A 26,711-nucleotide genomic window follows, 5' to 3' on the forward strand; every position below is an offset into this window, starting at 1 on the left:
GAGCCCCGCGTCGGGCTCTGGGCTGATGGCTCGGAGCCTGGAGCCTGTTTCCGATTCTGTGTCTCCCTCTCTCTCTGCCCCTCCCCCGTTCATGCTCTGTCTCTCTCTGTCCCAAAAATAAATAAACGTTGAAAAAAAAAATTTTTTTAAATAAAAAAAGAATATTAAAACAAAAATAAAGAAGCTACCCAGTTGAAAATTGTTACCAACACTGTATCTCTTATTACTGATATAACATAATGCCATTTCCAAGAAGCAAATCTTTAAAGTAACATTAAAGAACAGGTAGTAAAAAAAACACCTTTCACAATAGTGTTACAGACCACAACATCAGGTTATGCAAGCAGTGTTGAAAACAATTTGTAATTACTCAAAAGTCGTTTGGACAAAGGCCAAAAAGAAGCAAAGGTGCCTAGCAGCTCAGAGTTCTTTTTGTGTTCAAACTGCAAAGGAAAGGTTTTGACATTCAGAATCAATTTAGTTTTGACAATAAAAACATTAGGGACTGGTGAGCTCCACTTGCTGCTTCCCTTCCAGAGTTTTTTATTTCAGTCATAAGTGAATAAATGAGTATGTACACTGTGAGGAAATGTCTATTAGAGAGCGAACCCTCAATGAGCTCAGAATTTAGGGGAAGGGGCCCTTCCCAAAAATTACAAAAGTGTTTTTCATGATACAGGGGGAAAGGCTGTGAACAGCAAAGTCTAGAGGATCAAATCTCTCAAAGGACCTGGTGACATAATAGGAATGACCTCTCATAAGTACATAAAAATAATGCACCTAGTAAAAGAAAGTGCCTTAGATGAGGAATCCAGTGTTTCTGGGTCATGAAGGAAACGCTGGCTTTGCCCAAAATCTAAACTACGGTGCGATAATATTGGGGGACAGTCCTCTTCCAGGGGGTGATGATTCATTCTTCCAGCTTGTGGAGAGAGCTGAGCTTCTCCAGAGTCAGAGTCTTCCTGCCAAGACTTAAAAGCAGGAAATGGCTCTGTAAAACAAACACAAAGAATAGTACCATGGGTCTCTTGGCTCCACATGGAAAAAAGTCACACAATTATCAACTATGTTGTCTTTAAATCATATTATGCAGTGGTTCGTATAATATTTATTGTATACTTTTTTTTAAAAACAAGGGATACAGGATCTTCATAAAGCCTATTATAGTGTATAATTTTCTAAGCTTCATTTTTCTTGTTTAGCTCAAGAGTTCTATTTTCATAGAAGGAATTACACCTTAAATTTCTGAACCCAGTCACAAAGCAAGAAAAAACACTGTCAAGCTCTTTAAAGTCATATTAGTTATTATTTTTCAAGTGCTGTTTTAGAAACAGTAAACACTCGATAGCCCTCAATAATAGCTGCCAGGTGAATAAACTATGCCTCACTGTCAATTCGCTATGTTAAAAGTAGAAGCCATTCCCCATACTATTTACAACACTCACCAAACGGAGCTCTCTGACCCCAAAAGAATTCTTAACATTTCCAAATGAGGAGCTAACTAACCTGACAGCACCTGGCCACTGGCATTAAATTGTGGTTATTTTCTATTACAGGATTCCTATGTTTAATATGTATCCTAATAATTAAAACCCAACAGTATTACTGACAAAATTTATCAGCATTAATCCTTAAGCACATTTATCTTAGTGGAGTTATCCCATCTGTCATCAAATGAAACCACACTGATATATTTGATGTCTGTGCACACATAAGGTTTGATTACATACAGAACACATACAGATAAACATACAATCCACAAATATACTCCAAATACAAAAATATAAGTGTCACTGAAGTCCAGAAGGGAGAAAAACTTTTCCATCTACACATTAATTTTATTTATAACTACAATTTAAAATTCTGATGTATGGCCATTAACAATAGCAAAAATGAGTTTTTAAGTATTTTTGGATGCAAAGATGGCTTGACAGTGTCAAAAATCAATGCTGTTCTTTTCTTTTTCTTCACACAAGTGAATAAAATTACTTTAGTAATTTAACTTTATACGTTAGCAATTTAAAGCATTACATTTTTTTCCAGGGTAATAAGAACATAATATAGTTTGTTTTTAAAGCCCAGATCAATCTGATAACTAAAAATTGGGTACAAAGCGTGCAATCCCACAACAAACCCAGCAATAAAGTGATTTTCAAAGCAACCCTTGTACCTGCTCCCCAGCAAGTAGCTGGTAATAAACATTTTATGAGAAATCTCCTGTTTTAAGAAAAGAGAGAAATAATAAAAACAATTTTTTCTGGGTATCATTTTTAACCCAGAACAGTTTTCCTAATATATGGGGACAGCAGGAGAAGGGCTCATAAAAAGGCAAACAAAGTGAACCATAAAAAGGCAAAAAACTAAACTATGGTGAACCATACTTACCCTCCCCATCTCTCTGCAGATGCATTGTTTTGAAATCAATGAGGGGAAAAGTGATAGGGCATGACGCTAATAAAATGGAAAAAATGGCAAAAAATACTAAAGTGAACACACAGCACAGTCAGAACAAACCATACACATAACTAACACAAAGCCAAAGATACCAAAAACATTTCCCTAAAACCAGTTAGGCATTCTGCTCAAAAACTTTATTCAAAGAAATTACTACTAACCAAACTTTAAAAACAAACACAAACATACATTTCCATTTCAGCAAGCAAGGCAAAAAAATCAAAGTAGTGCTGTTTTATTAAAACTCAAACATAAAACTGAAGAAATGGAAACTCTTAACCAAGTACTGTTTGAAGCTTTTCAGTATAATGGATTTGACAGAAAAATACCTCCCTTAGTTTGCTCTTTAAAAAGATCTTATTTGTCTTTCATTCAAGAGTTAGCAGGAGAGAATCTGAAGGAAAGATATTGTCCACTTTCATTGAAAGCCAAAAACTTCTAAACGGCTGCTACAAATTCATACTGGCAGTAGACATGTGCTACCTGCTTGCCAACTGCATTCTGTTGACAATCCTTCAAACAATACAAAAAACAAAACCCACACACTAAGGAAGAGTGAGGTGGGCTTCTATTTGGAGTGACCCCACTTCTCTATGAAGAGTCGTATCAAACAAGGTAGGTCTCTGATTCTAAGGTATCTAGAGTCTAAAGTAATTTGGTCTCTTAAGGAAGTCTTTCCTTAGAATACCCTAATTCCTAGATATACAAAATTAATCTTTGTATTGGTGGCAAAGTTGGAAGCAAAAACAAGGTCTGCTAACAGCCACTTTTTCAAGTACATGCAGGGTTCATGGCTGGGTTCACTCAAAGGGCTACTACCACTGGCTCTCTGAAAGTCACCCTATTCCTATGAAAGCCAGCAGGAGGCCTATGTGGATTTTTAACAGTGGTTGAGCCAGGTTTATAACAGGGCAGCTGAGGCACTGAAAATTAGAGGTCTATATTACTTTCTTTCCCTACCACAAGTTGTAAGGAGTAGATTCTGACAGGGAAACTGCGAGCCCAGCATTAAGTTGTCTTTAGGTAAGCCTCCAGAAAGCTGACGCTGAACACAGAAAATTCTGTCTCCTCACACACTGGAAAACAACTGCTCTTCTATGCTTATAAAACAAGATCAGGACCCCCAGGCCAAAGATTATAAAGAGCTATTTATCTGCATTCTCCAAAAGGGAGAAGCATCAGGCCTCTGTCAGAATCCCAGCCTCATCTTTCAGGGACTCCTTTCCTATTATGGCTCCAGGGATCCTCTGTTAACACCACTTCTTTTCAGTGACTATGCCAGGATATATAAATGAAAAGGGACGTGTAATCTTTACTGCCTTTAGATGCTAACATATTCCAGAATTCTGGGGAGCATCTTCATAAATTCCAAACATCCTAATAACCCGGAACAAAGCAAATGAAAGACAACTTCCTGATTTAGTCTAAGTTAAGACATGATTTAGTCTAAGTTAAGACACATAATATGCCACTGGGCATGCCAAACATCTAGAACAAAAAAATAAATAAAACAAAAAAAAAAAAAAAAAAAAAAAAGGAGGGGGGTGGAGAGACAGCAGTAAAGATTGGCACAGACAATGACTTGGTTGGGGCTTTTAAAAAAATAGCTATACCTTAAAAATAAACTCCAATTGTGATCAAATGAACAGACTTGAGGTGGCAAACGGAACCTGTGGTATTAGCACTGCAATTCTTGTTATTGCCACTGTATGTCATCAGCTAACTTGCCAAAGGTGAGATAACCAAGGGATCTTCATCCAAGCAAACAAATAAGTAACTTGAAGATTCCTCAGTTGTCTCAATGTCTCTTTTACTTAGAAAGTTATATGATCCCATACCCCTAGATCCAAATTTGTTGCTGGCTTCCATTCCCCCACCCTCAACATTTTATTTGAAAGTTTATAAACAGACAGCAAAGTTGAAAAAATTTTACAGTGAACATCCATACACCAATCACCTAGATTCTACCATTAACATTTTACTATACTTGCTTTATAAACATTTATCCATCCCATTAACTATCTTATTTTTTTCATGAATTTCAAAGTAAACTGCAGGGAATGAAATACTTCCCCATAAACACTTTAGCATGCAAATCATTCACTGGAGTTCAATATTTATTTAGGTTTTGCATCTTTTGATTAAAAAAAAAAACATATCCAGTGAAATCAACGTCTTAAGTGTACATTTGCTGAGTTCTAACAAATAAATATACACATGTGGCTTGCTTTTTAAATTTAAACTTTCCTCCTCTGTAAAAACTGATAGGACTCTGTTCTCATACCTTCATAACCTAATATACAGATGCAGGGTTATCGGACAGTATTTGCTTAGGAACGCCTTTGAAGATCATTTTGCAAAAAAGTATTCCTGATGATCACAGAGAAAAGGTAGCTACCTATAAGGCTTCTGTTTACAAAATGGTGAGATCCCCAAGCCCTAACATACAAGATTTCCAAAGACCGGGAGGCAGAACCTGGTTTAACAGTTAACGAAAGCCTATACTCGGGAATTTTATTTTTTTAATCAGTTCTAACTTCATCTTCAAAGCTCATGGATCAGATAAGAATTTCTAGTTCCTATGAGATAGTCACCCTACAATCTCATTAGTGCAGTCTAGTAACAACACTCACTCGCTCCTCTTACATGAAAGAGAAAACAGAAAGTCGAAATGAATCAGGTTGTCCAAAAAAGAACAGTAATCTCATTATTGCTTTAAATAATTTCAGTTACAAACAAAAATATCAGGAAAATAATGTGTGGCTAAAATTACCTTCCCATTTATCACCATCAGAAACATTCTTCAGATCTAAATGTGGAATTTGGGTTCCACATGCTGCTTCACCTTGAACACCAACACTTTGACCTCCTGGCACTTCTGATTCAGTGTTGGCATTCAAATCACATATCTTGCTACTAGAATCCTGTATTTTAAAATAAAAAATACATTTCACAACCACAAAGCTTTTCTCACTCAGCTTAAAAACAAGCAGCATACATCCTTGGATGGTCTCCTTCAGTCTACTGTGCCCATATACTCAGCTGTCCCACTTCCACCCTCCGAACTATTTGCAAATATACACCTGCAGTTTGATAATATGTACTAGTGGAAGACAAAGTTTGAATCCCAAATTTAGGAAGTGTTTTCATAAACAAGTTTCTTACGACTAAAAGTCGCTACTTAACTGTAAAATATATGGTAAAGAGAATCTAGATTTAAGTCTCCTATAAACCTTTCAATCCAAGAGTTAAAGGCCAGATATAATAACTGGTAGATTAAACTTAGTCAAATTTTTAAGAACCATAAGAAAAAATAACTTACCAGAATCAGGTGTGACAATGTATCACTGTCAAATGACACATATTCTTTCCTAAAAATACAAGTACAGTTATTAGTCTTTTAAGAATAAATAGATTACTACCATTGCATTTTTTTTTTTTTACCTAGATTCCTCTCTTCCCCATATACTTAGCATTTACAATGTGAGAGAAAATGACAACTGGACATATGCCCATTCTTTGGAGCCCTATATCTGAAAATCACACACTACTGAAAAGATCCACAGAATTACTTCAGGTTTAGAAAAATTAACATCTGCCATCCTCCCACACAACCACCCCTCAAAAGAAAAACATCTAAAAAGGAAATTTAAATCCACAATAAATAGAAAACAAAAGGGTTGAATGTCAAATGGAAAAGATTTTGTAAAGTAAATATTAGTTTTAATTGAATAGCTTTATTATCCCCAACTCTGAGACTTTTTGTTTTTTCCTTTTGAAGATTTTTTAAAGGTATAGCTATAGTCCTATTTTTTTTTTATGGTCCTGTATTTTAAATCTGATTGTGTTCTATCACAATCAAAACAAGACAACTACTTCTAGACCTCTCCTTCCTCAAAACATAATGGTAACATGTAAAAAGGAAATTTAAAATTTCAATTCACCTCTTATTCCCCTATAAAAACGAACCCCTATTTAGAACAAGTATTAGAGCAAGCTGTCACAAATGATCTCTAACTATCTGACCAGTCAACAGAGCATCTAATCTCATAACGGGTTAAAAGTTTTCCCCAAAGATATGGTTATAATTTACAATGATACACACAGATGCTGCTTCTATCCTGCCACAACAGTGTGTACCTAGAAGACAGGTCTTGATCTAGCTATTCCAAGTCATCTCCTCATATATATAATTACCTTATTCTTCCTGAGCATGAGAAATGACCTAAATTCCCTGGCAAGCTCAAAGGCAAGCTTCCTTTGATTAGAGTGGGAGCAAATGGCGGAACTCAAGTCTTCTACCTTGAGACTACAAAAGACCCGATCACCTTAATTTGAGAAACATGAGTGTTAAACATGCAAAATGTAATCCATCTAACCAAGGAATTCTTTGGATCTAAAAACAAGTTTGCTAACCTATACACAAGTTGAAGAGGAAAGATCTTTTCCAAAAAGATTGAGTCCTCACTAAATGGATCCTTATTGTTCTACCAAATCCAGATGTCATCATTCTGGGGATGCCTGTTAATGCTGTTAATCTTATATCTTCAGCCCATAGCTCCAATACTCCCTGGGCTGGAAGAGGATCATTCCTGCCTCCTGAAAGGAAGCACAAGGAACTGCTGTAAGCAGGAAATCTGTGGACCTTCAGAGTATGGAGACACTCCAGAGACATGGCTCCAAAGAATTTACTTACCCTCAGAGTACAGGTTTCCTATTCGCAATTAAGAAAGACAATGGCATTAACACAAGTTTATCCTTGCCAACACGCTATCACCAAATCAGTAATGTTGTTTCAGAATCCTCAGTATTTACATTCTAGTCTGTGTTCATTACTGATGTGTTTTCTAAATACCAAATCATCTTTCCTAAATCATCTTTCCTAAGAAAGTTATAATACATTTCTTGGCAATGTCTCAGGGAATCAGAAAAAGGGTAACAAGACCAAAACCTACTCAGTGACTTAAAATATTCTAGAAAGCTTCTGCTCAAAAGGACTCTATCAAGTATCTATGGAGACCGCATATGGCTGAACTACTCATTGCCTCAGGTATCTCCCTCCCATTTTTGCTGGCCAATGAGGAAACAAGCACAAACTGCATAAGAGTGCACTACCCTGGGACACACCAAGGAGGAGCTGGAAGGGGAAAAAACCATCCTGTACAAATGTGTTAAAGCAAATATACTATAATCTTTCAGTTAGTTATCCACAGTTCTATGCCTATGAATAAACTTACTGAAAAGTGTATTCAGAATATCCATAAATTTCCAATTGTTCTACAAACCAATTGAAAGTTTTTAAGTGTTTCCAAGAAAGCTCTGTTCTTCCCTCTGAATATTTTCCAAGTTATAACTGATGTCTGTCTGAACCTGTAGCCCCACTGAATATTTATGAATATTCTTCATGCATACCATTAAAATAAGAAGTTGGTTTTTTAGATTATCAAAAATGTTAATAGATTCATGTAAAAATTTCACCCCCAAATGTGTAAAGGGCTCCAATTCTCAAAATGACCAATTAATTAGTAATGAGAGGAAATGCTTACCCCTCAAGACAGCCATCTTCACTGTCACCGTGGTCACTGCATGGCTCTAACAGTATACCTACAGACTGACAAAAAGAATACCACTGCTGTATTAATGGAGCTCCCAACACTCATATATGAAAGGAAATTTCCAAACTAAATTCTATTAGATTACAAGTCAGTCAAATGCCCCCTTTTAATTCTTTGTAATCGTCTTTAAGTATTGGCATCCCTTTTAACAGAGAATAATTTATCTTTCTCAAAACTTGAGGCCTGTGTGCATGTGTGTGGATGTGTGTGTAAAACGGAGACCCTGTATTCTCACTACACTATTAAGAGGTACTATAGTTACTATCACATTCCTTTTCCTTCCTTAGAACTCTTTCCTCCAAAAAGGATAGCTTTATTGTCCTACCTGCCAACTGCTGCTTCTCTTTCTTCCCAGCCACAAACATGTTAAGTTGGTAACTTCCTAGCAGGTAACACAGAAATCATTTGGTTCACCACATCCCCTTATCATATACATTTGAAATAACAACTGTAAACCTCAGAAACACATGAGAACACTCCCCCTATTTTCTAATGAGTCTAAGGACACCATCCTATTCCTGTTCCTTCCCCAGATATTACTGAGCCTAATAAAAAAAATCCTGTGCATTACTACAAATTATGTAAACTCTTCAGTGTTTTTGAGAATCACTTCCAATCAACAGTTCAATTCTTAACAAACTATTTGTCCAGTTTTAATATGAAAGACAGTTCATAATTATCTGGAAAAAGCTATTAAATTACTTTCCATTTTCCAACTAAATATCTCTTTCAGGTTGAATTGGCTTCATGCACTTCAAACAAAAGAACCTATAGCAACAGACTGAATGCAGAAGCAGATATGAGAATCCAACTTGACTTTTATTAAGTCAAACAAGCATTAATGATATTTGTAAATATGTAAAATAATACCATTCCTCAAAGTAAAAAATGTTTTATGTAGCTTTTTTTTTTTTAACATTTATTTATTGTTGAGAGACAGAGACAGACACAGCATGAACAGGGGAGGGGCAGAGAGAGACGGAGACACAGAATCCAAAGCAGGCTCCAAGCTCTGAGGTGTCAGCACAGAGCCCAACATGGGGCTTGAACCCACGAACCGTGAGATGACCTGAGCCGAAGTCAGACGCTCAACCGACTGAGCCACCCAGGCGCTCCTATGTAGCTTTTTATTAAGCTTTTTATTAAAAGCAACCTTATTTATAGTAACTTGAGTGAGTTTAATAAACATTTTTTTAATTTTTCAATTTTAATTTTTAATGTGGTAAATAATAATCAATATACCTATGTAAATAAAATCCTTCTAGTATGTTCAATAACTCTTAAGAATATCAAGAGATCCTGAGACTCAAACCGTGAGAACCACTGATCAGACTTCAGCAACCTCTCTGCTCTGGAATACAGCTTTACATTCTTAAATATGAAGGCATCTGGGCTCGGGAAATAATCATTACCTACACCCAAGATTTAAAATGAGCCTTGGTGGGGCACCTGGGTGGCTCAGTCAGTTAAGTGTCCGACACGTGATTTCAGATCAGGTCATGATCTCACAGTTCATGGGTTCAAGTTCCACATCACACTCCAGAGCCTGCTTGGGATTCTGTCTCCCTCTCTCTCTAAAATAACATTTAAAAAAATTAAAAATTAAAAAAATAAGACTTGGTGTTTTACTCCAAGAACCAAATTCAAGTCTCATCACAAATGAGAGTTACAATCATTTAATTGCCTATCTTACAGTTACTGGAGAGAATAAAAAAAAAATAGCTTACAAGAAAAACTTATAAAGCTCTATTATAAAAGTACACTATTACATCACCAACTCTAATTTAATCTATAATTCCTTATACTATGAAATAACTGAAACAAGCGTAAGGACTGACAGAATACCTACATATTTTCTAGCCAGATGTAGCCAACATAATTCTTAAACAAATAGTGGAAAGTAGTAAAACAAACAAAGAAACAAACAACAACAACAAAAAAAAAACCACGGCAAGTGGAGGGAACATAAAAGAAAGATGCAGTGACAGAAGACGAATGCTGATAGCCCAGCAGTGAAATTCAGAGTAAGAATATAGGGTTATGCTCTAAAATATGCCCCAGGACAAAAAAATAAAAGCTGTTAGAGTCGGGTTAAAGTATGGCCAGACTTCAATTTAAAAGACACAGAAATATGCAATTCTTTCTTGAGAAACTAAAGTATGTTTTATCATGTGAACAAATTGTACTTCCTCAGAATTCACTCCACATAAAACATTCATTCCTTTGTACATGGGTAGAAAAAGCTTTTTTATTCTAAACTATCAGCAGGCAAAACAGCCCATACTCTCCCCCCGACCCCATCCCTTCCCCACAAACATCAGCGTCCTCAAAAGGAGGTCCAGGCACTGTGGTCTCAATTAAGGTAAGCCAGAGAGCTCTGGTGGTAGTGGTGGTGGCGGCAGTACTAGTGGGAGGAGCAGCTGCAACATAATCATAACGCCGATGTTTTGGGGGCTGTCACAGCTTACTGCCAGGAACTAATTAAAGCCTGATGGGCATTTCCAGTAATTTCTCTGGCCTCCACCCATTCCTTATGCATCCATTATTGAAGCTTCCACATTGTTTAGTTCCGCATCTTCCCATCTCCACTTACCTAGTACTCAAGCATGCTAATAGCTACTTCTTTTAAGTAAGCTAAATATTCTCATTCCACTCTCACATTTCATCTGCTTAGTAAACTCTCACTAAACAGTATGTTAAATATACTTCATTATAAGCCAATTTCTTCCATTGATTAATGTGGTCAAAACTGGTAAGTCTCCACAGCAAAGAAAACCATCATTAGAATGAAAAGGCAATCTAGTGAATGGGAGAAAATAATGGCAAGCAATATATCTGACAATAGGTCAATATCCAAAATGTATAAAGAACTCATACAACTCAACAGGAAAAAGACCCAAACAATGCAATTTAAAAATGGGCAAAGGATCTGAATACACATTTGTCAAAGAAGACATACAGATGGTTAACAGGTACATGAAAAGGTATTCAACGTCACTAATCACCAGAGAAATACGAATCAAAACCACAGTAAGATAGCATCTCACACTTAGCAGAATGGCTATTATCAAAAAGACTAGAAATCACAAGTGTTGGGGAGCACGGGTGGCTCAAGTTGGCTGAACATCTAGCTCTTCTTTTAAGTTTATTTATGTATTTTGAGAGGGGTGCAGAGAGAAGGGGAGAGAAAGAATCCCAAGTAGGCTCTACAATGTCAACACAGAACCCAATGAGAGACTTCATCTCACAAACTGCGAGATCATGACTTGAACTGAAATCAAGAGTCAGCCACTTAACCAACTGAGCCACCTAGGCACCCTGACATATATGACTATGATTAGGCTTAGGTCATGATCCCAGGGTCACGGGATTGTGCCCCACTTCAGGCTCAGCTCTGAGCAGAGAGTCTGCTTAAGATTCTCTCTCTCCCTCTGCCCCTCCTCCCCTTGCAGTCAAGAAAGAAAGGAAAAGAGAGAAAGAGGGAGGGAGAGCAAACATTGGCACAAAGATGTGGAGAAAAGGGAACCATAGTGCACTGTTGTGAAAATGTAAAGTGACCCAGCCACTATGGAAAGCCGTATGGACATACCTCAAAAAATTAAAATTAGAACATATGATTATCAGCAATTCCACTTTGGATATTTATCCAAAGGAAAACAAAACACTAATTCAAAAAATAACTGCAGCGCCATGATCACTGTAGCATTATTTACAATAGCCAAAACATGGAAACAACCCTAAGTGTCTATCAATGGATGAATGAATAAAGAAAATGCGGTGTAGGGGCGCCTGGGTGGCGCAGTCGGTTACGCGTCCGACTTCAGCCAGGTCACGATCTCACGGTCCGTGAGTTCGAGCCCCGCGTCGGGCTCTGGGCTGATGGCTCAGAGCCTGGAGCCTGTTTCCGATTCTGTGTCTCCCTCTCTCTCTGCCCCTCCCCCGTTCATGCTCGCTGCTCTCTCTCTGTCCCAAAAAAAAAAAAAAAAACGTTGAAAAAAAAAATTAAAAAAAAAAAAAAAAAGAAAAGGCGGTGTATATATTTATATATTTGGAGTATTATTTTGCCATAAAAAAGAAGGAAATCCTGCCATTTGTCACAACATGGATGGACCATGAGTGCATTATGCTAAGTGAAATAAGTCAGAGAAAGACATATGCCATATGATGTCACTTATATGTGACATCTAAAAACAAAACAAAAACCCTCATAGATACAGAGAACAGATCTGTCATTGCCAGGGTAGAGGCTCGGAGCTGGGCAAAATGCGTGAAAGCAGTAAAAAGGTACAAACTTCCAATCAGAAATAAGTAAGATATAGGAATATAATGTAAAGCATAGTGACTATATTTAATAATTCGGTATAGTATATTTGAATGTTACTAAGAGTAGATCTTACAAGTCCTCATCACAAGAAATAAAGTTTTTAACTGTGTGGTGATGGATGTTAACTAGACAGGCTGTGATCACTTCATAATATATACAGTATCATGTTGCATACTTGAAACTAATATAATATGTCAATTATATCGCAATTTTTAAAAATGTTTTTATGTTTATTTATTTTTGGGAGAGAGACAGAGCGTACGCATGAGCAAGCAGGGGAGGGACAAAGAGAGAGGGAAAACGCAGAAATCTAAACATACTCCAGGCACTGAAGCTATCAGCACAGACCCCAATGCAGGGCTTGAACTCATGAACTGTAAGATCATGACCTGAGCCGAAGTCAGACGCTTAACTGACTGAGCTACCCAGGTGCCCAATTATATCGCCATTTTTAAAAATAAAGAGAGACTGGGATTTAAAAACAACATAACAAACATGTTACTGAATGACTGTTTCCTGGCAGAGGTTTTAAGTATTTTATAACTGTTAAGAAAAAAACAAAAACAATCTGAGGAGATCTCATAATAGTACACAGTGAAGTGACAATCATCTATCTCTTGTGCCTCTATCATCTAGCTCTGCGAGACCTCCCAAATACATCTGGACTCCACTTGAGGAGATTACATCTCAGTAATCGCTCATTGTTTGGAGGATATAATAATGTAAGTTTGTTAGGTATCAACATTAAAAGTTGCTAATCTTGAAATGGATTGATTCATGATAAAGTTATTGATAAGAACAAGTATTTTGATATAATCTCTAATCAGGCTACTGATCACTTTCAACCCCTCAAAAACAGTCAAATTCCTGTACAAACTATTGTACCATTTACCGATCACTCTCTATCAGTACAAAAAATTCTAAATAATTTACTACAAATCTAGTAGCACATTAAAAAAACCCATTAATTTGCTAAAGACTGATCTGATAAAAGACTGTTACTCAAAATAAACGAAGAACTCCTAAAACTCAACAGAAAACAACCCAATTAAAAAAAATGGGCTTCGGGGGCGCCTGGGTGGCGCAGTCGGCTTAAGCGTCCGACTTCAGCCAGGTCACGATCTCGCGGTCCCGTGAGTTCGGCCCCGCGTCGGGCTCTGGGCTGATGGCTCAGAGCCTGGACCTGTTTCCGATTCTGTGTTTCCCTCTCTCTCTGCCCCTCCCCCGTTTATGCTCTGTCTCTCTCTGTCCCAAAAATAAATAAACGTTGAAAAAAAAAAATTTTTAAAAAAAATGGGCTTCGGGTTCATGAGGAAAACAATGGGCAGAAGGCCTGAACTCATTAAAGATACAGATGACAAATAAGCATATGAAAAGATACTCAACATCATTATGGCATTAAGAAACTGCAAATTAAAAACAACAATGAAATATCATTATACACATATTAGAACTGCAAAAATCTGGAACACTGACAACAACAAATACTGGTGAAGTAGTGGAGCAAGAGGAAAACTTAAACATTACGGGTAGGAAAGCAAAATGGTACAGCCATTTTGGAAGACAGTTGGAGGTTTCTTATAAAATTTGTACCATTTGACCTATCAATTATACTGCTTATTATTTACCCAAAGGTGCGAAGAACTTATGTCTACACAGATATTAGTACCAGTGTTATTGATAACTGCCAAAACTTGCAAGCAACCAAGATGTCCTTCAGTAGATGAATGGATAAATAAATTGTGGTACACTGCAGCAATGGCAATGACTAAGCACTAAAAAATGAGCTATCAAGCCATGAAGTAAATGTGAAAGTAACTTAAATGCATACTACTAAGAAACCACTATGAAAAGGCTACATACTGTACAATTCCAACTATACGATTCTGGAAAAGGCAAAACTATGCAGACAATAAAAAGATCTGTGGTTGCAGGGGTGGTGGGAGAAATAAACAGAGCACAGAGGATGTTTAGGACAGTTTAAAAACCACAGTATGAATATTATAACAAATACATGTCATTTTACGTTTGTCCAAACCTATGAAATGCACAACACTAGGAATGAACATTAAGGTAAACTAGACTGTGAATGATTATGATGTGTCAAGGCAGGTTCGTCCTTGGTAAAATACGTACCATTCAGGTGAGTGACGGTGATAATGTGGGAGTGTGCCTGTGTTGGGGCAGGGAGCATAGGGGAAATTACCATACCTCCCTCTCCATTTTGTTGTAAACCTACAACTGCTCTTAAAAAAACAACAAAAAAAAGGTTTTGGGGAAAAATAATTCTTGCATTGTTAACAAAGTAAATGATACACCAATTTCATTCAACACATTTACTTAGGGGCACCTGGCTAGCTCAGTCAGTAAAGCACATGACTCTTGATCTCAGGGTTTTAAATTCAAGCCCCACACAGGGTGTGGAGCCTACTTAAAATATATATATATATTTAGTTGCCTACTATGTGCCAGATGTTACTCATTTATTCGTCACATATTCCACAAATACTTAATGAATACCTATGTGTTCTAGATAATGGGATGCAATAATGAACAAATAAAAATCTCAATCCTCATGAAGGGTTGAGGGATTATAGTCCCTGGTGGGAGACAGACAGTAAACTACTAATTTAAAAGATATGTGCAATAGCGATAACACTATCAAGGGCAAGGGGGAAAAGGACCGAAATTTCAGGGACTAGATGGGGTGGGTCAATGGGAAGACCTGCTAATACTAATACAGAGTGATGAGGAGATTTGGCCTTACAGAAAAGGTAAAACTGAGCAAACATCTACAAGGTGAGAGGAAGAAGCAAACCACAGGACACCTGGGAAAACAGCAATCCAGATAGCTAACCTTAAGACTGAGCTGTCGGGGGGGGGCCTGGGTGGCTCAGGTGGTTAAGCAACCAACTTGGCTCAGGTCATGATCTCACGGTTCATGAGTTCGAGCCCCACGTCAGGCTCTGTGCTGAGCCTACTTCAGATTTTGTGTCTCCCTCTCTCTCTGCCCCTCCCCAGTTTGCACTCTGCCTCTCTCTCTCTCAAAAATAAACAAACATTAAAAAACTAAAAGAAAAAGAAAAAGACTAAGCTATCATTCAGTGTTTCTGCAGTACCTATTCCTCTATTTTTATACCTAGATGGCAATGGAAGGTTCTGAGAAGAGAAAGGAAAGGAAAATTCTCTACTTTTCCTTTTAAAACAATCACTCTGGCTGCTGTGCTAAGAACAGATCACAGGAAGGCAAAGATGATATCAGTTACCAAGACTATATTAATCTATTAATCTAGGAGAAATTATATTGATATGGACCTACAGGGTGGCAATGAAAATGGTAAAAAGTGGTCAGACGCCAGATAAACTTTGAAGGTATTGCCAACAGGACTCTGTAAAGAATGGGATGTGCAGCGAAAGAAATCAAGGATGACCCAAGGCTTTTGGTCTATGCATATGGAAGAAGAAATTGCCCTTTACTGAGATTTTAAAGACAAAAAGAAGAACAGCCATGTGGACAAGATTATAAATTCAGTTTGGTGCCTGTAAAGCTTAAAATGCTTACAAGATATTCAAGTGGAGATGTTAAGTATAACAACTCGATAAAGGAATCAAATTCAAGAGAAAGGCCTCAACTAGAGATATAAATTTGGAAATCTTTACAGGTAGACAGTATTTCAAAACCATTAGATGAAATGATATTACCAACTGAGTGAATGAAAATAAGCAATCCGAGAAATGGGCACTGGGCTGTTCCAAATTTCAAAGGTTCAGAACACGAAAAGCAACCAACAAAGAAACAGGGCAGTCAGTCAAGTAGAAAACAACAGAGAAGAATGAGATATTCTGAAAGCCAAGGGGGAAAAAACAAAACAAAACAAACAAATGAATGAATGAATAAATAAATAAATAAAACAAAAGAACCTATCAAGGTAGTGGGAGTAATTAATTAAATCAAACTGTACTCTTAGGTCAAGTAAAATGTGCAACAGACATCATTGGTACCTTGCAAAAGCAGTTTCAGAGGAATGATGGGGCAAAAGGTTACCAGAAGTAGGTTTAAGAGAGAGTGATTTATCTAATATACCAGCATAAGTAAAAGCATTAATATATAAGTAATATACAAGTGGAGTAAAAATAACAGGAGCAACTTAACTTCAGTGAACGTTTCCTAGTTATAAATAATTTTATACTTCTACTTCTCTGGATACTTATAATAATCCTCTAACAGAAGCATTACTCCCTACCTGTCTAAAGAAAATCAAGGAGCAGATAAGGAAAGTTAGGTAACTTGGCCAAAGTCACACTGCTATTAAAAGGCAAAGCCAGAATACAAATCTCAGTCGACAGACCCTAAATTCTTTTTTACCTACACTTTAGTTCATGACTTAGAATGAAAACATGCTGAATAAAAACTTCCTTATCCATTAAGAATCTTATTTTAAAAAGTTATCAAAACTAAACTGTGAAACATGTTGTACAAAGATACTGCATGGATGAATGGATACAGATGATGTGGTATATATATATACATTGGAGGATTACTTGGGCAATCAAAAAGAATGAAATCTTGCCATTTACAACTATGTAGATGGAGCTGGAGGTATTATGCTAAGTGAAATTAGTCAGTCAGTGATGACTTCACTCATATGAGGACTTTAAGAGACAAAACAGATGAACATAAGGGAAGGGAAACAAAAATAATATAAAAACAGGGAGGGGGGACAAAACATAGGAGACTCTTCAATATGGAGAAGAAACTGAGGGTTACAGGAGGGGTTGTGGGAGAGGGGATGGGCTAAATAGGTAAGGGTCACTAAGGAATCTACTCCTGAAATCATTGTTGCACTATATGCTAACTAATTTGGATGCAAATTTTAAAAAATAAAAGATATAATTTAAAAGAAAGATACTGCTTTGTGTACGTATATGTATATACATGTGTGTGTGTGTGTGTTTATTTATTTTTTATTTATTTATTTTCCATGCCCAGCACAGAGCCCAAAGCTGGGATTGAACTCACGACTCTGAGATCAAGACCTGAGTTGAGATCAAGTGTCAGACACTTAACAGACTGAACTACCAGACACCCCAATTTCTATATTTATTGACGTTACTTTAAAAGCAATGCAACCATGGACAATTTATGACAGTGAAAACAATTTAGTTACTTTTTAAAAAATTTTTTAATGTTTATTTATTATTTTGAGAGAGGAGAGAGAGAGAGCGAGAGAGAGAGTGCGTGTGTGTGTGTGTGTGTGTGTGTGTGTGTGTGTGTAGTGGGGAAGGGGCAGAGAGAGGGAGACACAGAATCCGAAGCAGGCTCCAGGCTCCAAGCTGTCAGCACAAAGCCTGATGTGGGGCTCAAACCCATGGAATGCAGACCACGATATCAGGACCTGAGGTGAAGTCAGATGCTTAACTGACTGAGCCACCCAGGCGCCCCACAATCTACTTTCAAATGAGTTCATGGGTCTTCTCTATGAAAAGATCCCGCGTTCTTCAGGAAAAAATTGGGAATTAGAAAAAAAAAAAGCTTTTAAAAAGAACAAAATACAACCATAATACCACCAACCACCTCAGCTAACAATGTCATTTGTTTTCCTTTCAGGAAAATATTTTCAAATATTTATATCTACTTCTCTACCCAATGATGGTTCCTGATCTTTACTGATAGAGTGTATGTTCTTGGGACTCATAATCAAGAAAAATGTGTGTGTCAACAATAATGAACTATGACTTCTGGTATGAAAGGAATACACAAAGCAATCAGAGTTGCAGGTCTAGCACACCTAACCCAAAGATCTTTTATTCTTTCCATGTCTTACCTGGTTATTTTCTTCATCTTCAAATACAAAATCTTGCTGCATAACTTCACTGTCTAAATTAGTGCTAGCCACAGGTTCTGAACAGTCTCCGTTACTTTCACTGGCATTAATAATATCATCAGCAATATCAACCCTAGTAATGAAGATAAAAAATCAGATCAGGCCAAATGTTGAATATGTAATGCTTTTAAAATAAATAAATATCAATAATGATCTGATCTTCCACTTGTTAAGATAATGAGTCCTTTCATAAAACTCCACACTTTATTCATTTGCCAATTAGATTATTAAACACACCAAGTTTATTTTTGTCTCTCCAGGGAATGCTGCGAGAAAACTACCTTGTTTGTTATTCCCTTTGAAAATTTTCATAAACAAATGAACAGCTGAAAGAATAATTTATGTGCCAAAATAATTTCCCTTACAAATGCATACTCTCAATCATAATCATCTGTTTCAATTAAAATACAAGTCTAGCACTAGACACTAAACACCACAGTGTCCACACTTTATCAAGTACAACAGTAGTTTCCTACTACAAATTTTTCATGTTACATAATTATTCAGAATATGCAAATACTGCAGTAGGCTTTCGTTTACAAAGACCATACCACCATCAATGATAGAACATGAGTTATTTCCTCAGAGATAAAAATAAGGTTATTGTGTGAGCATGGGCATAGGTTTTCAGGATCTCTAGCTAAACTAAAGACTAACGCCAAGGAATCTACTTATATGAATTTTAACCTTTGGACTACTTTCCTACTATTTTCAACTTTTTTTTTTTTTTTCAACGTTTTTTTATTTTTATTTTTGGGACAGAGACAGACAGAGCATGAACGGGGGAGGGGCAGAGAGAGAGGGAGACACAGAATCGGAAACAGGCTCCAGGCTCTGAGCCATCAGCCCAGAGCCTGACGCGTGGCTCGAACCCATGGACCGCTAGATCGTGACCTGGCTGAAGTCGGACGCTTAACCGACTGCGCCACCCAGGCGCCCCTATTTTCAACTTTTATTACTGCTGTTTTCAGATACTATTTTCCTTCATATTCGGCCCAATACTCTAAAAGCAATGCTTTTAAGCAATCCAGTTCTATCAGTTCCAATCATGCCTCAAAGCAACACAAATCAGGGCCACAAAGCTCCACAGGCTGGTGATGCCATCTCTTCAGACTACAGAGCACACCTGCAAGTTGTACAATATGGTATTCCTAAAATAAACATATGCAACCCTTGGTTTTCATATCATTAATTTTTTTCGGTTTCAATTCATATTTGATAGCTATTCTAATGCACTATACACACTTGGCCTTTTAAAAATCTGATTAAAAAAAAAAAAGAAACACTCTACCCAATCTTTTTTTTTTTTTTACCTCCTATGAACCCTCCAAATTTGCATACATCTTTCTCATCTGTCCTCCAAATAAAAACTGTTAATAAAAACTATGAAATCACCGCATTATGGTCTCAGAGAAAGGCACGTATTTATCCCTCAAGTGCAGGGCTGAGGTACAGGAAAGGAGATGAGGCTTTTTATATCCATTTAAAAGTAACAAGTGCAATGAAAAGTGGAACAACATCACACAGCACAGACATACTTTTAACTTATACAAGATTCAACTATTAACAACTAACCTAAAAAAAAGTATGCAGGGAGGCCAGCAGGGTAATAGCTTGTGACAGGGGATAAAATTTAAAAAGCAAAGGATGATTCTGCTCACTATTTCACTTAATGACTATGCAATACAAGCAAAGTCAATCTGGTGTCCCTGTACCTTGCTGTCTAGATCACTTCATGTCTCTCATGGTGAGACCATGTGTTGCACACAGTATGGGTCTTAAGTTTTTTAAGTTATTTTCATACAACATAGTCCCTAAAGCTAAGCTCACTACTTCATCTGGTGCTCAGGGAGAAAACCTGGCAGTATTGGACTTAATGTCTACCATCTTAATGGAAAATTTAGATTTTCAATATTAACTATATACAATTTACATACAAATTTATACAGTCACTTTCCACACACACTTTCAGAAATCCCCAAGATCCCATTTAAGTAAACTATGGTTTTAGAAGATAATCAAACATTTATAACAATAAATAACAGTAAAATGTTGTAAAAGTTTCTTACTGGTTATTAGATCCTTCCCCATCACAATTAATACTTTCTGCTTCATTATTACACACCAGACTTTGCTGTTGTAAATTCTTAAAATCATGATCTATGCTGCTCTGCAGATCAAAAAAGATGCTGTTCCACAGCTGCTCTAATTGTTCTTCTAAAATGCTACAAAACAGAACACATTTTAGTAAGAAGCAGTCACCCTAACTGGGCATTTGGCCACATAAATATAAACATTAAAACCAATGACTAGTAAAACAAATTATCAGGGTACAGAAATGTATAAGCTAGCATACAAAAAGAAACATACAAAAGGAATACATGATACTAGGTTAAATTTTTAAAAGAAATTTGCCCAAATTAATAGACAAATCAACCATACTATCACTATTACTACGCAAGGTGGGAAGGATCAGGTGTCCCAGTATTCATTCCTCGCAACTATACAGAAAACCATTTAAATAGACTTTTCAAAGCTACATTTATAACGCAAAAACAATTTGTCAATACTTAGCTAAATCAAAGAAAACTGTAAGGACCCTGTCCATATTTTTACATGAAGTCTACTTAAAGAGACCTACTGACATTTCTGAATCATTTCAGAAGATCAAAAAGATCATCTGAAGAAAGTTCAATCTTTATTCTATACATGTATATATATGTATATATAGTCTGTATATATAATATACATATATATACATACACATATGTATATATACATATACATATGTATTTGTTCCTACTGCAGTATATAAAATATTAACTAGGTTTCACTAACTTAGGTACAGTCCTTCCTCTAAAGTAAGGCATGATACATACCATGATTTTAATTTCCACAGTTTAGTAATATTTTTATATTAAAAAACAGATTTGTCTTCTCTAAGTATACTACTTACTCTGCAGAGGCTGGTAAGATGCTGATTGGGAGATAAATGGGCACTGTAATCAAAGAAAGAAAAACGCTATTAAAACTTTTCAATATTACTTCATGAAGTGTTTGAAAACTGCCACATTTGCATGACCTTGACACAACCAGGAGACCATGACCTAAGTTACATGTTCATCTCTGGCACAATGTGATGCTAATTTTCTAAAGAATTTATTTTTCATACAAAACTATACATACCCATGTATATAGGCAACTACTTCATTTGGTGCTCAAGTGAAGAAACACTGACCTATTCCAAGGCTGAAGGGGAAAAAAGTGTAATACTACTAGCCCAACAAAAGCACCGCATCTAGGATAGTATGAAGGCATCAGTGCTCATTTCCGTACTCCCTGCCAAGAGTAACAGCATGTGCTACTATTCAAGTCACAAAAAAAGGCAAAATGGATACCAAAAATCAGACTATTTCATTCACTGTGCCAGTAGCAGACCTTCCTCAGCCAATTCTGCACCACAGTATCTACTGATACTTATAAAAATAGACAAAATAATCCCATTTTTACCATAGTTAAAAGTTCAACTGACACCCACAATGAAATGTGGACACCACTAAAATGTTTAAAATAAAGTGTTGGTGAGGATGTGAAGCAACTAGAACTTTATATACTGCTGGTGGAAATGTACAATGTTCCAACCACTTTGGAAGCCAGTTTGGCACTTTTTAAAAAAATGTTTATTTATTTTTGAGAGAGAGAGAGACAGAGAGAGTCAGGGAGGGATCAGAGAGGGAGACACAGAATCCAAAGCACATTCCAGCTCCGAGCTGTCAGCACAGAGACCAACGCGGGGCTCGAACTCATGTTCAAGTCAGACACTTAATCAACTGGGCCACCCAGGCACCCAGTTTGGCACTTTCTTATAAAACTTACCAAATGGGGGAAAAACGGGCGGGGGCACACCTGGCTGGCTTAGTTGGCAGAGCCAGCAACTCTTGATTTCGGGGACGTGAGTTTGAGCCCTATGTTGGGTGTGGAGATTATTTAAAAAATAAATCTTAAAAAAAAAAAAAAAAAAAACTTCCTAAATGAGCCCACAATTGTAACTCCTGGGTATTTAATCAAGAGAAGTGAAAGTATAATTCCATAGGAATCCTTGCACAAGCATAGCAGCTTTATTCGTAATAGCCAAAGGTATCAACCCAAACAGGTGAATACAGAAACAAATTGTAGGACATCCTACGACAGAATACACTCAGCATTTTTTTTAAATAAAAGGCACAAACAACTGAAAAATGCCAAGAACATGAATCTCAACATTATGCAAAGCAAAGATGCCAGACACAAAAGAGTACCTACTAGAGGGGATTCCATTTACATGAAATTCTAAAACAGGCAAAACTAATCTATACAGTGGGGCGCCTGAGCGGCTCAGTCGGTTAAGTGTCCGACTTCAGCTCAGGTCATGATCTCTCAGCTTGTGGGTTCAGCCCCCATCAGGTTCTGTGCTGATAGCTCAGAGCCTGGAACCTGCTTCAGATTCTGTGTCTCCCTCTCTCTCTCTGACTCTCCTGCACTCACTCTCTCTCAAAAATAAACATTAAAAAAAAATTTTTTAATAACTAATCGATACAGTGACAGAAAGGATATCAGTCGTGACATGGGGCCAGACTGTTGGGTGATGGTAAACAGTCTGTGTCTTGACAGTGGTGGTTGTAAACCATACATGCAAATGTGTACTTTATAAAGTGCATTTTATTGGGGGCCCTGGGTGGCACAGTCGGTTAAGCGTCCGACTTCAGCCAGGTCACTATCTCATGGTCCGTGGGTTCCAGCCCCGCGTCGGGCTCTGGGCTGATGGCCCAGAGCCTGGAGCCTGTTTCCGATTCTGTGTCTCCCTCTCTCTCTGGCCCCTCCCCCGTTCATGCTCTGTCTCGCTCTGTCCCAAAAAATAAATAAAAAACGTTTAAAAAATAAATAAATACAATAAAGTGCATTTTATTGAGTGAAAACATACAGCCTCAAAGTTGATTTTTTAAAAATGTTTATTTATTTTGAGAGAGAAAGAGAGCGGAGAGGGGCAAAAAGAGGGAGAGAGAATCCCAAGCAGGCTCCACAACGTCAGTACAGAGCCAATGTGGGGCTCAATCCCACGAAGAGTGAGATCAGTGACCTGAGTCAAAATCAAGAGTTAGGATGTTTAACTGACTGAGCCACCCAGATGCTGCTCAAAGTTGATTTTTAAAGAAAAAAATAGTTAACAGAAAAAAGTAATCTATAGCACAGAAGCCACAGAGCAGCTACTTTTGCAAAAAGGGAGATGGGAAGAATTTGAGAAGGAAGTAGTAACCCAGGTGGGGGTTATACTAGTGAGTTTTGATAATTCAATAACCTTATGATTTGTGAACTTTTCTGTATGTCTGTGACTCAATAAAGAGTCACTTTTAAAAAGTAAATTTAAATCAGTTTTATGAAAAGATCCCCTGTAAATGTGCCAACACAAACTCTACCCAACATAAGAAACAAAGTCTATCAGATGAATATTCACAGGATCTCTGCAGGAAAACCAATAACATCATTTACCATTCATGCAGTAATCTTCAGGTCTCCCTTACAGTAAACATATAGTAGCAAATTGCACATTGCTTTATCAGACAACAGTAAGCACTCTGGTTTGGCACACATAACATCTCTCAGCTTTATAAAAAAAAATTTTAACAGCCAGTATTATGCTAGTTTTCATGAACAGATTATTCTTAGTTCTAATGCTTTCATTTGATACCCTCAAGGGAAATACTTAAAATTTTTCAAATTTTAATGATGTTTTTGGGAAGTTCATTTCTGATGGAAACATGAGTGGTAGAAAAATCACATATAACGTGGCACAAAAAGAGTTTAGCCATGGGTCCATTTCTAGTAGTTTCAAATGAGCTGAAAGTTAACACTTAGTGACTTCCGCAAAAAAACAAAACAAAACAAAACAAGAAAGATAAAGGAAGGTCTTCCTCCAGAGTGCTTAAATGTCAACTAAGATTAAGTCTTTTTCTGATATTTTGCTACAATGATTGTGTTGTTTATAGTTTTTCATTTCCTTTATGGGTTGCCTATTTAATTATTGAAGATCTACCTTTACATGGTCTGATCAGTTATATTTTCCTCAGTATACTTGCAATTTCTAAGCTTACACACATTACATACTTACATGATTAGACGTATTTTGTTTTTAATACCTGACAGTGTAGTATAGTCAAATGGTGTGAAGAAAACGTATAAATCCAACATCCTTCCCTTCCGCATTTAATTTGTGGCTTCTGGTGAGCTTTTCCTGTACTGTAGCACCAAAATCTCAACAAGTTCTAATTCTCAACTACTTAGTCCATCAGTCTGTTACTAAAGGCCTAATATCATGTTTTAACTTTTGTGGGAGTATATATCCTCTGTTATTTTTCAAATCTGCCATTGTTAGGTAACTACTTACTTAACTATCTCAGAAGAATATTCTCACCTTTTCCCATCAGATTAAGATTAATTAAAATGCTAATAGAGACAGGGATATAAGAAAACTTACTAGAAATGCAAATCCAAAGATTAAGATAAAATATATATAAATAATTATACATAATAATTTTTAAAATAGCATGTTTTATAATTATACACACACAGGCTAGTAAAGATTAAGCCAGAATGTGGAGGCTTTCTTACAACCCCTAAAACAAGGATTTGATCCACGGACCACCTATATCACACTGTCCTGGGGTGACAGTGCTATTTATTGGAGATCTATACCCCACCCCAGACCCCAAAAACAATAAAGCAAAAATAACATAGCACTGGCACAAGAGAAAAACAAACAGAACAGAAATGTACCCATGAATACACACTTGATAAGGAACAAAGGTGGTACTACAGAAAGCAGGGAAAAGGGCAGTCTTTCCAAAAATGAGTACTCGGACAATTTGTTAAACTCATATTGAAAAAAATAAGTTGGCAACCGTCTCACACACAAGGACAATATAATATAATGTAGATTATACACCTAAACAAGAAATGTGAAGGTTCTTAGAAGGTAATAGAAGGTTACCAGTAGGTAATTCTTAGAAGTAATAGAAGTTCTTAGAAGGTAATATAGGAATGTTAACTAACTGAAATTGAAATTTTAAACGTAAATAAAAAAATAAAACAAATAAAATTTATTTTTATGGTAAAAAAAAGATAATACAGAAATATATATTTAGAAAAGATTTCTTAAACAGAACCCCAAAAGCATTAACCACAAAGGTAAAAGAACAGTAAACCTGAATGAAATTAAGAATCACTCTTCAGAAGACACAATATGAGAAGGAAAAGGCACAACATAAAATGAAAAGATATTTCCGGGGTGCCTCGGTGGCTCAGTCGGTTAAGCATCCGACTTCGGCTCAGGTCATGATCTCGCGGTCCGTGAGTTCGAGCCCCACATCAGGCTCTGTGCTGACAGCTCAGAGCCTGGAGCCTCTTTCAGATTCTGTGTCTCCCTCTCTCTCTGACCCTCCCCCGTTCATGCTGTCTCTCCCTGTCTCAAAAATAAATAAACGTGAAAAAAAAATTAAAAAAAAAAAAAGATATTTCCAACGCATACTTTTAAAGGGCTCCTACAATTCAACAAGGAAAAAAACAGCAGAAAATCAAGAAACAGAACAGCTATTTCACAAAAGAATTAACTGATAATACACACATGAAAAGGGGATGAACCTATTAAAATGACAAGGAAATAATATTATATATCCTCCAAAACTGTTAATACCAAGTGTTGGCAAAGATGCGAAGCACTGGGAATGCTCATGCACTGTTAGTGTAAATTGGGGCAAGCACTTTGGGAAACAATTTGGTAATATTTACAAAAGTTAAAAGTCAAATTTATGTCTTCATGTACATGCATACGTGCACCAGAAGATGTATATAAGAATGTACACGACAGGGGCATGTGGGTGGCTCAGTTGGTTAAGCGTCGACTTTGGCTCGGTTCATGATCTCATGGTCCATGAGCTGTCATCGCAGAGCCCACTCTGGATCTTCTGTCCCCCTTTCTGCCCCTCCCTCACTTGCGCTTTTTCTCTCTCTCAGAAAATAACTTAAAAAAAAAATGTACACAACAAAATAAATAATCAACAAGTAAAAATAATCCAAAGGTCTGCCAATATTAAATTGGATCACTGATGTGTAATCTTAGGATGGAATACTTTACAGCAATAAAATGAACCACAATGACCTACGACATGGACAAATCTCACATACAATGTTTAGTGAAAGCAGCTGGATCAAAAATATATACACAGTGACATTTAATTTTCATAAAGCTAAAACCAGTGTCAAAAAGTTAGCATAGTGGTTACCGTTAAAGGGGAGAGAAGAGATCAGGACTGTGAGACCTACTGGGGTGCTATCAGGGTTTATTCTAGATGCGGATGGATGCGGATGGTGGTTACAAAGATATGTGCTTTGACTAACTTG

The 26,711-nt window shown here is 36.8% G+C and overlaps 1 protein-coding gene across 1 annotated transcript in view; it reads right to left on the reverse strand.

The window, feature by feature from the left end:
- FAM13B (family with sequence similarity 13 member B) overlaps positions 1 to 26,711 on the reverse strand; it is a 91,470-nt gene that overhangs the window by 18,944 nt on the left and 45,815 nt on the right. The window contains 8 exon segments of the mRNA XM_036064280.1: positions 781 to 991; positions 5,228 to 5,378; positions 5,777 to 5,825; positions 8,001 to 8,065; positions 18,219 to 18,351; positions 20,348 to 20,460; positions 20,462 to 20,503; positions 21,235 to 21,277. Coding sequence (XP_035920173.1) covers positions 781 to 991; positions 5,228 to 5,378; positions 5,777 to 5,825; positions 8,001 to 8,065; positions 18,219 to 18,351; positions 20,348 to 20,460; positions 20,462 to 20,503; positions 21,235 to 21,277 — 807 coding nt within the window.

This window comes from Lynx canadensis, chromosome A1 (assembly GCF_007474595.2).
Source record: "Lynx canadensis isolate LIC74 chromosome A1, mLynCan4.pri.v2, whole genome shotgun sequence".
NCBI classification, from domain to species: domain Eukaryota; kingdom Metazoa; phylum Chordata; class Mammalia; order Carnivora; family Felidae; genus Lynx; species Lynx canadensis.